The sequence below is a fragment of the Setaria italica genome, chromosome II (assembly GCF_000263155.2).
Source record: "Setaria italica strain Yugu1 chromosome II, Setaria_italica_v2.0, whole genome shotgun sequence".
Classification (NCBI taxonomy): domain Eukaryota; kingdom Viridiplantae; phylum Streptophyta; class Magnoliopsida; order Poales; family Poaceae; genus Setaria; species Setaria italica.
This window is the reverse complement of record NC_028451.1, coordinates 45,353,956-45,368,669: the sequence shown is the minus strand read 5'-3', so window position 1 is coordinate 45,368,669 and position 14,714 is coordinate 45,353,956. Positions and strand designations below refer to the sequence as shown.

At 49.2% G+C, this 14,714-nt stretch overlaps 2 protein-coding genes across 2 annotated transcripts; one reads left to right on the top strand and one right to left on the bottom strand.

The window, feature by feature from the left end:
* Positions 1-1,425: 1,425 nt before the first annotated feature.
* On the top strand, positions 1,426-3,068 carry LOC101781959 (probable carboxylesterase 18). The gene has a single exon (XM_004958205.2). The coding sequence runs from the start codon at positions 1,609-1,611 to the stop codon at positions 2,737-2,739; it is 1,131 nt and encodes a 376-aa protein (XP_004958262.1). The 5' UTR covers positions 1,426-1,608; the 3' UTR covers positions 2,740-3,068.
* An 8,554-nt stretch (positions 3,069-11,622) lies between these two features.
* Positions 11,623-14,431, bottom strand: LOC101781551 (protein PYRICULARIA ORYZAE RESISTANCE 21). Its single transcript, XM_004958204.3, has 3 exons — positions 14,095-14,431; positions 13,029-13,110; positions 11,623-12,767 (listed from the first exon to the last, which is right to left on the bottom strand). The coding sequence occupies exons 1-3, from the start codon at positions 14,104-14,106 to the stop codon at positions 11,941-11,943; spliced, it is 921 nt and encodes a 306-aa protein (XP_004958261.1). The 5' UTR covers positions 14,107-14,431; the 3' UTR covers positions 11,623-11,940.
* Between the last annotated feature and the right edge of the window lie 283 nt (positions 14,432-14,714).

Sequence of the window (14,714 nt, the reverse complement as noted above, 5' to 3'; positions counted from 1 at the left end):
AAGGGGGGGGGGGGGGGGGGAAAGACCACCGAGCATGGTACCACCAATATAAAATCTTACCGCACTAGCTGTCTTTCGTAGTCAAAGCTACGCTGCGTACGTGCTCGTTTTCTAACATGCATGTCGTATCACCTGACGTCACGCCCATGATGCACCGGCGGAGCGCGCGATCCAAGCCAGGGTCGTCGCCGCCGACCGCCGTGTCCTACTCGATCGACGCCCGCCGATCGGTAATGCAGCTACCGGCGGAGCCCAGCGGGCACTCGAGACCGACCAAATAGCGACGCACGATTGCGCCCCGCCATCATGAATTCATGACGCTCGTTGCTCGACAGTGACGGCAGATTGTATCGTACCGACACACTGCAGGTCTGCAGCAGAATGCCATCTGCGCTTTGCTTTCGCAAACACCGCTCACTTGATCCCTACTGCTTGCATTGTGCCGATCAGCGTAGAGATCTCTGCTAGCTCAGAGCTCATCATTGCATTGTGCTATTGGCCAGTGGGCAATGGCCTCACACATGGCGTTAATTTCACAGCTGGAGATCGTGCATCCATGGGGTTTGGTGGTCTCGCAGAATATCTTTGCTAGTGCTTCAGGTGGCGCGCTGTCGGCGGCCATGCCCAAAAGGATGGTTGACCTGACCCGCGCGGCACCGCTGTGCGTGTGTTTGGGAGGCCTGTTCGTTGATCGGTGGAAGCTGCACAATGCTGAAGAGATCATTCCGAGTCAGATGTCAATGGGTGCATCGAGTGGTGGATGTAAGCCATTGCCTTGCTTTCCTTCCCAAAGTGCTAGAACATGAGGATGTTTTCCTCCTCCACTTTTTGAAATGTAATGAAGAGAGGTTTCACTCTCTCTCTCTTTTTATCTAGAATAGTAATGGAATGCAATAAATTAAGCATATACATTATTAGTGAGTAAATTTTACTGTATCGCGCTGACGCGCTGTTATGATTTCATCTGAAAAAAAGCAAATGTAGGTTAGCACTAGCACTATCTTTTGAAAAGGAGCTTTAAGTTCAAGTTTGTCTATACCGATGCAATGGGCTAAAAAGGCCCTCAACTAAGGCCCAACCTTCTAAAGTGATTCTAGATTTGGCCCAGCTGATACTTACTACAGTCCATCGAGGCCCATGTATACCGAGATAAAATTAAGCCCATTGATTGATCATGCAACTGTGCGCCCGTTAAAAAAATGTCGGTTTGTGAACGACGACTAGTCTTCGCCTCTCTACAAAAAGGTCTCTGTACGTCAACCGACAAATCTTGGACCCTGACGTTTTGAGGGACGGGGGTTAAACGTCTCTCATCAAATAATTAAATCGCGACAAGTACTCCGTACTCGTGGAATCCGAGTCTCCAACCATCTAGCTCGAAGCTCATAAATTTAGGAGAGAGAATGTGCAGCAGCCAGTTCTGGATGTTGTGCAGTGAGAGAAGAGATCTCCTCGCTAGTAGTTTCTTTAGGTCTGTTCGTTTCAGCTTATAAGCCGTCTGAAAAGTTGAAACAGCTGATTTGTTATGAAAGGAAAACACTGTTTGGTGGCTGATAAGCCAGCTGAATAAGCTGAAGAGAACAGACCCTTTATCTTTTGCACTGTTCAATGGATAAACAATTAGCTCCGTGGCCTTATCATCAGCAACCGGCGGCCTACGCTCACGGCTCACCCGAGAAACCGAGGGAGACAGGGAGATCGATGGCCGCGCCGGATCCGCCGCCACGGCCCGGGAAGCCCCCGCTGCCGTGGCGTGCGCGGCTGCTTGTGGGCGCCGCCTCCACCCTGCACGGGGCCTCGCTCCGCGGCGACGGCACCGTCAACCGATTCCTGCTCTCCCTATTCGACCGCGCAGCGCCGCCCACCCCGGCCCCCGTCGCCGGCGTGGCTTCCACGGACCACGCCGTCTCCGACCACCTGCGCGTTCGTCTCTTCACCCCCACGACCACTGGAGATGGTGACAGCAAGCAGCTCCCGGTGGTCGTGTACTTCCACGGCGGCGGCTTCGTCTTCCACTCCGCGGCGACGGCGCAGTACGACGAGCTGTGCCGCCGCCTCGCCTCGGCCATCCCAGCCGTCTTCGCCTCCGTTGACTACTGCCTCGCGCCCGAGCACAAGTTCCCGGCGCCCTACGACGACGGCGAGGCGGCTCTCCGGTGGGTCCTCGCCGGGGCGGGCGACGCGCTCCCGTCTTCCCCCGCGGCCGTCTTCGTGGCCGGCGACAGCGCCGGCGGCAACGTCGCCCACCACGTTGCCGCGCGCCTTCCGAACAACGTCGCGGGCCTGGTTGCCTTGCAGCCGTTCTTCGGCGGCGAGGCGCCGACGCAGTCCGAGCTGCGGCTACGCGGCGCGCCGTTCGGGGCGCCCGAGCGGCTCGCGTGGCTGTGGCGCGCGTTCCTGCCCCCCGGCGCCACGCGGGACCACGAGGCCGCCAACGTGCCGGCCGCGATCCGGCGCGACGCCGACGGGGGAGAGGGGCGGTGGCGCGCGTTCCCGCCGACCCTCGTGTGCGTCGGCGGGTGGGACGTGCACCAGGACAGGCAGAGGGCGTACGCGGAGGCGCTCCACGCCGCGGGCGCGGTTGAGGTCACCGTGGCGGAGTACCCGGACGCCATCCACGCGTTCTACATGTTCGAGGAGCTCGCGGACAGCAAGAAGTTGGTGGCCGATGTCGCGGAGTTCGTGAACCAGCGCACAGAGCAGCTGAAGAAACGCGAGCTAGATCGTGCAAAACACTAGTGCTAGTATCTACTATCCTTTTTGCGGATTGTTGCAATGCATGAATTCATATAAAAATCGCACGAAACAGCTTACTTCGTGGTTGGAATTTAGAAAATTATCTAAATTACCCTAGTTCAAAAGTGAAAATACGAAGCTTTAGACACGTATAAAGTTGTCATTTGGTGCTCGCAGTATGACATTTGGCACGATTCAATGCATTGCATGTGGCATACCGCATACAAAACCTTTAGGTACAAATGCGAAGCCCATGCACTTAGGATCACGGCACGGCACACGATGTATTGACGAGCTAATATGGTAATATAAGAAAAAAATGTTTCTTTTTAGCTTGTATTGTAATTTTAGACTTATTTCTCCTATACATATTATAAATTGTGTAGATGAACATACGAATTACGAATTGTGTGGGAAAATCATGATTAATTGCGGGGTAGCCACGATATGTCGTGAACGTACTTGGGTCTAACATGACACGAGGCGATGGACGAGAAAACACCTAAGTGCCACCTCTAGGCATGTTCAATAATTATGTTTTTGCTTCTTGTAATCCTGATACCAAATATGTTGTACAGTCCAATGCCATGCCAAGACAGAATTTCGTAGATAGAAATAGAGGAGCTAAAACCATTGGCATTGCCAAAACCACAACTGTGATTAATCACCCAAGTGCGCGCACCTTCAACTAACCTTGATCTTGTTAGAAGCGATAACGGTCAGACACTCCAACCGGTGTAGGGTGAACGAGACGGAGCCACATAAGTATGTCAAACAACATCAATACATTAACTCCGGGTGGTGAATCGAGACGAGAGGAGGGGGAACACATGCCCCTTTTGAAAACCTTTTATTTCAAGCACACCTAAGTCATGGAAGCACCACCTTCAACAATAATAACAATAAATTTAGCTTGGGGGTGTTAGATTCATAGGATCAACTAGCTCAAGATTAAAAGTGGTGGCCTTCTCATTTGTGTGGGTGAGAGCCTTTGTTAGGGTTAGAAAGAGGAGAGGGTCTTTGTTTGAGCTTTTTGTCTTTCAAAGTTTTGATTTGGCTAAGAGTAGCTTGTAACCAGATACCTTAAAGTAATACAAGATTCAAATTCGTGCTCACTTGTTCTATCCTTTCTCAATAAGAAACTTCTCCCTTTTCAGGATTTTCGAAGGTATTTTTGGGGATTTTTCATTCTTCCAATTTGATTGCAATTTGGAACGGATTTCTTGGGGCAAATCGGTGCTAGGACATATGTGAGCAAGCCTAGGATGATCCCCTAACAAAGCCTTCACTGAGCACCACAAATTTGTGCCCCCCCTCCCCCCACCAAATTGGGTTCCTTCGGATTTCTGATAAATTATTGATCTTTTGTAAGTTCTTGTTGATGGAACTGTTTACCCGTGATCTACTGAGGCCGTGGTTCGAGTTTCATGTCCATCGGATTTGATTTATTTGCCTTTTGAGAATCTTTTGGGCCGCTCGGTTAAAAGAGAGGAGGTTGTAATTGAGATATATGTGTGTTTTCATAGCAAATTTTTTAAAGGCTCATGTTCACCCCCTCTGGTCACCTAGTCCTTCAAATGATGGTAGAAGATGAGGTAGCTTACGTATGAAAAAAAATAATGCTCGTAGATTGAAGTAAATACTGCTCATCTGATGGTATTTATTTGCAAAGAAGAAAATAATTGATGGACAAGACAGCTCCATTTGAATTTATCTCTACCAATGCACAACAAATCAATCAGAGCCACCCAACACTAATAAAATTGTCTCCCTAAACCAAAGTCAAACCAAATCTGTGACCGGTTCTCACCCACGCTTGTCGTGCCCTGGGCGTGGAGGATGTTATCGTGGCGCCATTTACGGTTCTTACATGTCCATCGACATCACGAACAGTAAGAAGTTTGCAGGTGATCTCCTGGAGTTCATGAACCGGAGCGCAGATGGAGCAGCAAGTATGACCTGGGCCTAGCCCATCAAGCAAGAATAGGCTCGCTGAGCTAGGCTCAGTGGTGCAAAGATGTCGTTCGGTAATTTTGTATTTATTGGTCCTGGGTCATCACGGATACTGTTTGGTAGCATGCGCACAACACTGAAATTACCCTGCATCAAGTATATGGTATAGTTACCACCGATACAACTCCTCTCCTACCTTCTCTACGTCCGTCGCATCCACTCTCGCAGCCGACACCATTCGCCTGACCTGTGGATGAGCTGCTCCGCCAACAATGGAGTTTGGCACCTCACGAATCTTCATGGATGTGAAATATGTCTGCACCTCCCATCCTTGTGTCCCGCGTGTCCTCACATCTGTGGATTGTAGCGGTCATCCATGGCGCAGGTCAGGTCGACGATGAGGCGGCAGGTGAAACACAGAGGTGTTGAGTGTTGACAACCAAAATGAGTTCGTCGTCTCTCTCTGGTTGCACACGCCACTGCCAAAATAGACTCCTCATAGGTATAACCTGTGTCTAGATCGATATATAGAAATCTGAATTAAACTCACTCCCTACCAATCCCGGATTGACCTTGTTCCTCACCCAATTTGAGCTTTTAAATCTTCGAATTGAAGTTGTTCCCCCACCCAATTCGAGTTCCTCATTGTCAGATTGAGGCCAAGACAAGCAGGGCAAAGGTTCCAAGCATGTCAGGGAAAGCGATGGCCTCAAGCCTCCTCCTCTGCCTGCTCTTCGTGCATTCCAGTAAGCAAAAACAGACATCAACGTATCCTCGTCAATTCATGCTTCCATTAAACTGCCAATTTACCTGCAGGCATGGCCATTCATGGAGTAGTCAGACTACCGCCACAAGCCAAACCGGCAAGAGTCCATGGAGCTAGCCATCAATGAGTTCTCGTTGCCGCTGTCAGGGATAGATCCCCAGTACCCGCAAGGAAGGAAGAAGACGGACACCTATTAGGATTCCCTTGTAATCCTACTAGGACTCATACCTTGTAATCTATAAAGAAGGGTAGGGGTCCCTAGATTGGTAGGCGAAGATCTCATAGAACCACAACAGAGGACCAAATCCTCAAGCCTAAACCAAGAAAAAACAACACCTAAATGCAAACACCCAAACGCAGGGTGCAATATACAACACACCAAATAGGACGTAAGGTATTACACTATACTCGCGGTCCGAACCTGTATAAATCCGTGTCTTGTGTCCTCGCTTTTACCATCAAGTTCCATGTCCAATGATCCCTCATCAACCAATCTACTATCTTAGGATATCCATCGGTAGGTTGCCAGGTATAAAACACCAATAGCCGGCCCTCCAGCAGCTTGGGCGACAGCTACGGCAGGGAGGTCGGCATCGCTGGCGGGTGGATGAGCCTGGAGGATGGGGGCGACAGGGAGGTTGGTGTTCCCAAGGGCCAGATCTTCTCCTTCTCTGCCACCGCGGGCGGTGCCGATGCCCGCGCTGCCACCTCGCTCCTTCTCCACCACATGGACGTGCTGATGTACGAGGCCATACACCTTCTACCGGAGGTAATCGTGTTGTTCTTCGGTGGAGTGAGGTCGGCGGCGATGGAGTTGACAAAAAATAGGAAGGGTGACGAGTAACCAGAGGTCACCAAACTCCCTCGTGTTGGACACCTTCAACCTGCATGGTGTGAAACGACTAAAATGTCCGTTCCATGCGATGCAGGCTCCACGGTGCTTTATGAAGCGTGCCAACCAGCCATGTGTCCTCATTCAGATCACCTTGCAACCCACCAGCCTGGCTCAAGGCCATACACCCTGCCAAACGCCCCCTTTCATTGACTGTGTGGTGCCGCCGGCGATGGTTCGTGCTTGTGAGGCACGATTCATCATGGGTCTTGGGGCCATCCAGACGTGTGACTATGCGAAGTAATAGGTTAGCTGGTTCTTGCCTCCCAAGGATTTGTGGCAGGTAGAGCACAAGATATTTAGCGCATTGGGCGCTTGTGCTCACCAGGAATTTTTGGATAGGCATGTGAACGCGCCAATCGTTGAAAAATAGTGTCTGAGTGGCAGCAGCAGTGTGATCGTGCAGGACTGCAGGTTGCGATGCAAAGGTGTCCCCCCTCCCTCCCTCTCTCTCTCAAAAAGATGTGCAGTTTGATGAAAGCCCACGCGAATCTCTATAAGATGAAATCAGCGGACAAGATCTGGCCCCTTAGACCACGTCACGACTTTTTTGCCCACCGTTCGATTTCTGTGCGGGCTTGATTTGAGCCGTCCAATCAGGTTCTCACAAGCTCAGGTTTCAAGACCCTTTCTGAACTTGCCGCATCTCTCTCGACACCTCCCACAAACATATTGTCCCTTGCCACACCGCGTCCCCCTGCCTCATTGGCACTAACTATGCTCGCGAGCTGGAGACATGGCAGAACAGCAACACGGCATCTCTTTTGAGTTTTAAGCCAAAGGTATGGCAGCGTTCTCCTCTCAGTCTCTCTAATCCAACACGTGTTGCTGCTCTGATCCTCCAAAATTCAAATTGACCTCCGTAGAGCCTAACAGGTTTGATGCTATGGCTTTGATGGAGAAGAAAAAAGGTCGCTGCTGATTCCATCACGTTGAAGGCGCGCTACTGAGCTATCACCGGCAGGTCATGGCGGCTTGGCTGTATCGTATCCCACCTTCGCACATCTTATTAGAGATTTTTCTCAGTTAAATAGTAAGCTAATTACAATCTAGATGTGCATGATTTGTTTTACTATGTAAGATCAAGATGATACCGTTATCTTTTATTTTTCCCAAATCCATGAGTATTAGTACTAATTCAAACCAATCTATATACATACTAAGTAATTATTTTGATATGTTAATTTAAGATAACTAGTCCATCAACCCGTGCTCCCGCACGGGCTAATATTTTTAGAAGCTATTATATTTAAAATTATTTAGAAATTAAACTTCTAGCTAATAATCAAAATTTATTACCTACTACTCTCTTATTTTTTTAATACATCAACATAATACTTATATAGATATGTACCTATCTTTGTCCAGTTATGATTGATTTTTAATTAATAATTACTCTATGCACTTTTTCATCCATATTCATACTTTTTCCATTTTGTATCGCACCTCCAATCCTCCATACATTATGTTTAGCATACAAATCAATATTTTTCATCGATTCCTCACATACATGTATAAATGTATAAATGGTCTAAATGGTGACACTCATCATGTGTATATACTTTAACTTATTATTTTTATATTAATAATGATATAAATAGGTAATTTAGAATCATATATTAGTTTACCTTTTGATATTTCTGTATGATACATATGAAGATAATTAGATTAAGATTTAGATGTTTAATTTAGGTTATTTTTAATAACAACTTACGTGGATAATATAGATAAAATTTTAGAATGACATTTTAAGTTATGCTTTATAATGATATGTATTAGTAAATTGGATGAAGATTATGAGGTTACTTTAGATTATTTTTGATAATAGCTAAGCTCGATAACTTAGATATAGGTTTAGAGCTCATTTTTTAATATTCTCACAATGATAGTGGTGGGTAACTTTTTAGAAAATATAATAGATCAATGGCTATGATTATTAGAGTTTACAGGATTGGTATTTGATGTTTTTTATTTTTATGAGAATTTGTCTCTTTTTTCTAGCTTGTCTCGTGTGAACTAATGCGGAGTCTCCAATGGAAAAAAGGAACTACATTGCTAAAAAAATATTACCATAAGCTACCTCTCGTTTGTTAAATATTCAAACACAATACTTATATGGATATAATATTTTCATCCACATTTATAATCTCTAACTTTTCACTTTGCATCGCAGGTATGCACTTCAATTTGTTTAATGAACCCTAAGTTTGTGATGCAATTTTAACATAGAAATCTATATTTTCATCACTTCCTCTATATCTTTATAAATGGTGACACATCATGTGTATAGACCTTAATGATTATATCATATATCAATAGTGCAAGATATAGCTGTATATTTTTAATTAAGGTTATTTGATTCAAACGTAGGGTTATCATGTTATTTTTAATAATGGCATGTGTGGGGAATATAGATGCAAATTTAACGGGTTACTTTAAGTTTTTAAGTAATAGTGGTGGGCAATTCGGTTGCAAATTAGGGATTTATTTTAAATATTGTTTATAATGGCATAAGTGGGTAATTTTGATGAAGATTAGGGGTTACTTTAGTTTATTTTATATAATGGCAGAGGTGGGTAATTTATATATAGATTTTTAGGGGGTTACTTTAGGCTATTTTTATAATGGCATAGGTGGGTAATTTTTTAGAAAACATAATAGATCCAATGGCTATGATGATTTGAATCTATCGATTGATGGTCGGATGTTTTGCTTTTTTTTGAGAATTTTTAGAATTTCTCTCTTTTTCTAGAGTGAATCTATCGATTGATGGTCGGATGTTTTGCTTTTTTGTGAGAATTTCTAGGATTTCTCTCTTTTTCTAGAGTGTCCACCTAGGAATCCTAGTGGCTTCATCTGGAAGCTTCAAAATAAACCTCCAATTAGTAATAGTAAGATTTATCATACTATAATTATATAATCTTTGTTCACGAACTCTTGTTCGCCCCGCGGCGCCGCCCCAGCTCCTTGGTCGCGTCGTCGTCCGCCCGCGAGCGCAGTGCAAACATGTCACGGATGCCTGTGGGCTGCACGATCTTTGACTTGTCCACCGGGCGACTTTTCCTGCAGGCCAGCCGAAGCGGAGCGTTCCCGGGCCGCGCCTCTGTGCATCACCATTTCTGCCACTGGCGCTTGCATTCATTCATGCGCGGCTGCGCCAGTGGGCCGTGTCGGCGCGTCCATGTTAGATAGAGCACGCAGCGTCTGTGTGTCCTTGCCGGTAGCTGAAGCCTGAAGCTGAGCGTCCAGCTCCATCACCGTGCGCCCTTTCCCATCGATGTGCGGTGGCGCGGTGAATGAGGTGAGTGTAACCATGCCGGTACGACGGGTACTCGTCCGGCCCCAAACCACGTCCTGAAAATTGCAGCCTGGCCGTCACTGCTCGTTGGGAAACCATTCATTCCCCTGTCCGTGCATGTGGTCCAGGCTCCAGAACCCAAATGCATTGCGATTGCAATTGCAAGGCAAAGCAGGACATGCCAATCCTCCCGTCACCGCCATGTCCTAGACCCATTTCCGGCCACTGCCATGTAGTCTGTAGCCTGAGGCATCATCAAACACCAGAAAAGAAGGAAGCATCCGTTCAACCGCTCAAAAGCCTCTTTCCTCCTGAGCTCAACATAGCAAGCTAGCTGCTACTCCTAGATGCTACTACTGCCATGGCCCGCCCATCATCGCGAACAATCACTCAGAGCCGCATGGCCGGCCGGCCAGGATCTGCAGTCTGCAGCTTCTTCGCCTTTCCGTGGAGGCGCCCGGCTTTACGCCTCCGAAAGGGAGAAGGCGGAAGTTCCCATGAAGCCTCGCTCCACTTCCGAGCCTGCCTCTGATGCTCTCCATTCCACCTGTTCTGTGCCAGGCTGGGAGCTCCGCTAATCATCCGCTAATGCGGAGGATTGAATGAGATCAACTGAATGGTGAGCACGCGCGGGTTCTTGCTCCGATCCCGTACACTGATTTAAGGATGGGCGTGGGTGAACCTCAGGGCGAACCGCAACCGAACCATCGAACCATATAGAGTATACAGGAGCACCAGATTATCCATTTTAATTAGCTGTTGACCCGTGGTGCTCCAATGGATATTACGGGTCGCTTCATTTTTTGAAGCTGCTGCCACTGCTGCTACGCTTACATGCTGATATTTTGCTGCTGCTAGCCTGCTACGCCTGCATGGCACGGGGCATGGCCGCCGATCGTTGTGTGGGGATTGCACAACAGAGAATGAAGAGGAATTTGTTTGGGGGAGGCGGCGGAGGGTGCGAGATACCACAGTGAAGGGCAGCAGCGAGGCAGCTCCAAGCTGCTGAATGTTGCGTATCTCTCCACGTGCTCGCGCGCTCGGCTCCGGCGGCATTGTGATGCGGGCGCCCGTCCAGCGTAGCCTTCCGCGGGCGTGGGCGCGGGCGCCAGCGTCGGCGTCGTCGCGCTTCCCGTCTCTGATTTCTCTTCCGGGTCCGGTGAATCAGCGCAGCCGTCTAGCAAGGAAGACGAACTTGGTTCATTATTTCGCCGTCGAAGGATGGGGAGCTGCGCTGCTGAGTGCCGAGGACCTGAGGAAGGGAGGAGGCAGCCGCCGCCACTGAAGTCCCAGGATGGGAGCTGTCGCTGTTTAGAGCTGGAGGACGGGAGCAGGGAGCCGCCGACGCCAGACCTTCTCGATTTGCTCAGAGCTCACTGTGTCGCACCCCGCCAAGTCGAAGGGTCGGGTCGAACCCCTCGAACCATTGGTTCTCTAGTTTCTGATCCCCCGACTTCGTGGGTCGGAGAAGGGGCCCATTAGGATTGTTTTTGCGGATTGATTGATTGGCTGGTTGATCGATGATGGATTAGACAAAACTGACCCAGGAGACAAAGAGATCTGACCAACCAATGCGCATGGCGGATGTGCGGACCTTTGAACAACTCTCAGGAATCTCTCTGCGCGCCGGCGGCCGAAAGGCGGTGTTTCATGCCTCCGGCTCCAGCTCAATGGCTCGTCGCTGCGGACTTGAGCCGTCAGTCACTCGCCAGTCATCAGTTCATCACGTACCTGTCAGGACGACGCATTGGAAATGCCATGTTGCAGCACGTAGCGAGCAGTTGTTTCACAGAGATTGTTTGGTAACCGCACAAGCACAAGAATCTTGGGGCAAGAATTGCATTAAACATCAAGCAACCGCTTGGCTGAGCACTAGGGACCAGCCTGGACACTTTAGGATTTGTGTAGATTTTTTGTTCAGAGGATCATAAACCCACTTTTGGGACCTCATGATCACGGCACATTGGCACGTTCAAATTTGACTCCAGGAGCACTCAATTTGTTTCATCTAAATATACTACTACTATATTCTTCTCATTATAGATTATAGTTCATCGCAAAAGAAAAGAAAAGAAAGAGAGAGAAGCTAAGCCACCATAAGCATCGCAGCTTACCTGTTCACATGCTCAACTCAACTCCCTAAATAAACAAAAACCACAGGCATAAACAAGAACACGGCGGCACAGAGAGAAAAAGAAGGGGAGATTTTTCTTTTTAATCCAGCACTGGCCACGGTAGTGTGACCGCACACTGATTGCTCTGTCTCTCCATCCATGGGGGCATGGCCGATCGCCATCACATGACGCTGCACCCGGCATTGGGGTCCTCGTAGCACGGTTGCTGCTGCTGCCCGTAGTACGGCTGCCGGGCGCCGGCGCCGCCGTAGTACCACCCCTGGCTGTCGTACACCGGCACGCCGTAGTACCCGCCGGGCGCGGCCGGCTTGCCGCACCGGCAGTACCCGTTGCCCCCGCCGCAGCCGCAGCCGTAGCCGCCGTAGCCACCGCCGCCGCCGTAGTACGACGACGCCTCGTAGCTCGGGTTGTAGCCGTACCCGGAGACGGACCCGGCCGGCGCGGGCCAGATGGACGGCACGGCCACGCCCTGCGCGGCGCCCGGCACCATCGCCGGCGGCGGCGCGATCGGCTCGCCGCGCGGCGCCTCGGGCCCGGCCTTGGCCGCCATCATCTTCTCCAGGAGCGGGCCGAGGTCGGCCTTGCCGGGCTTCGCGTTCCCCGCGGGGGGCGCCTCGTCCAAGTTGAACTGGACCTTCTTGGCCTCTGCCTTCGCGTCCTTGCCGCCTTTCTCCGCCTTGTCCGGCTTCGCTTCCTTATCGCCCTTGCCCTCCTTCTTGTCTTCCTTCTTCTCGGCCTTGGCGCCCTCCTTCTCACCCTTGGCTTCCTTGACCTTTTCCGGCTTGTTCTCGGCCCCTTTGGCGGCGGCCTTCGGCTTGTCGCCGCCGCCGTCCTTGGCCTTCTCCTTGCCTTTGATGTCCATCTCCTTGATGACCCGGCCGGCCTCGCAGCAGAGTTTGTTGCAGACCTTCTCGGCGTCGAACGGGCCCGAGATCGTCACGGCATTGCTCTTCTCATCAAACGAGATCGTCTTGATGTTCATCTTGTCTGCGCAGCACAAATCAATCACAATCAGCCATTCTCGTCATGCACGATCATCAACACGAAACGGTTGTAAGTTGTAGCACGAGGTGACAGGTGAGCCCAACCACCGCCAAGGTGGACGCTCATGCTCATGCAGTCATGTGATTAAGGCGGGTCCACATGTCAGCGAGCGTTCCCGGTAGCGTGACAGGCCCTGTCACTGGCAGACTGCACAGGTGTTTGCACTGGTGAAGGGTGATGAGGGTGGGCTATACAATACTGTACCTTGGATCTTGCAGAGGACTCTTCTCATCTTCTTGTAGCATCTCTCGCATTCAAGGTCAACCTTGAGGACGATCGTGGAGATCTGCGATGAGATCAAATGATTTAAATGATGGTAAATGCGGGCTATTATTGGAAGTAGATCCAGTAGCAGTACAACTGGTACAGTACAATACTCCAATGCAATTGTCAAGTTTTTGTTTAGAGGTTAAACAGTACCAAATGGAATGAACTTGCAAACCAGGGGAAAAGGTGTTCATCGCTAGTTACTGAAACAAGAATTAAAAGAATGCAGTGGCGTCCAAAGAACTGTTTCTAGAAGAACATGCATAGCAAAGATTAATTCACAATTTAACCAAACAACTAAAGAAGGTAGGCGCCAAAAATAGTCACTCATGAGTCCTAAGTTTGAAAGTGTGTCATAGAGAAAATGTGAAAAGGACATCAGCAGAGGTTGAAAATTTTTTGTAGCTTTGTTGAAACGATTGATTAAAGACACAGACAAACTAAGAAAACAGACTTCATCTTCTTGGCATGGAAGTGGTTGGGCCTTGGGGAAAAGGAAACGAACTTTAGCCAGAGTCACTAGGAGACATTTGCTTGCTCAGTACTTCACTCGCCATACCTCAGGCTCCGGTTGAGTACTTCGCACTCTTTTAGGCTACAAAAACTCATTTTTGGACCAAAAACTGCGTGCAATCAATCCATCAAACCCCACTGAACTTTTTCCAGTGTCTCTATCAAACAACGGACATAACGCTGGTATCCAAAAAAAACATGTTTTTTATATCAGAGAAAAAGACCCCTTTTTTTCCTACGTCCGGCTCTATTCTGAATTTCTGGCAGTAAATCCAGTGAACTCGCAGACAGATGAGAAAAATACTGAAAATAAAAGAGAGATCAACACCATTGGACAGGAGTTGCAGAAGTTCATCCCCAAGAGCCAAGAAGAAGACATGAACATCCATACCAAACGGAACTCAAAATCACCCATGAAGAGAAAAACCGGAGAAGAAAGCAAGGACGCAAGAAAAGGAGTGTGAGGACTCATCGGCGTTCTTCTGCCTACCTTGTCCGCCATGGGAATGGCGCTCGAGGCTCCGTCACCTTCCTGGTGCGGACTCCGGACTCCGGGATGGCGGCTGTCGGCTGCAGAAGTAGAGAGAGTGTGGGTGCGCGAGGAAGGAGAAGGAAGGGTGGACACGGAAGAAGGGACGGGAGAAGCGGTGGTGAGCGCGGCGTTTTAAACCCGAGCTCGCTGGCGCACGCAGCCCTGGCAAATTAATCTACGACACCACCAACCCCAGAGCCACCGACGCGTGGGCTCCCCGGTCCGCGCGGCCCTTTGACCCTTATTAGCTGTGCAGCATGTGGCGAGGCGTTGCCGTGGCTGTGGCAGACGGTGGACCACCTCCCTCCTCCTCTGTGTGTGATCAGTGATCACGAACACGACACTCCTCAATCAGAGTACCAGCGCAATTCACTCGTAGAATCAAGATACCAAACAGACAGGAATGCTGCATCTCTGGAATGGCACGACACGCACATTTCACCGGACAAAATGGCAGCGAGTTACAGACAGATGACAGGGTAGTATAGTAAGTAGTAAATACACAAACAATGGAGGGGAGAAGGAAAGCTGAACAGAAATTTTCGTAGCATATGGCTTTTGGGGCAGGTGAGGCGATG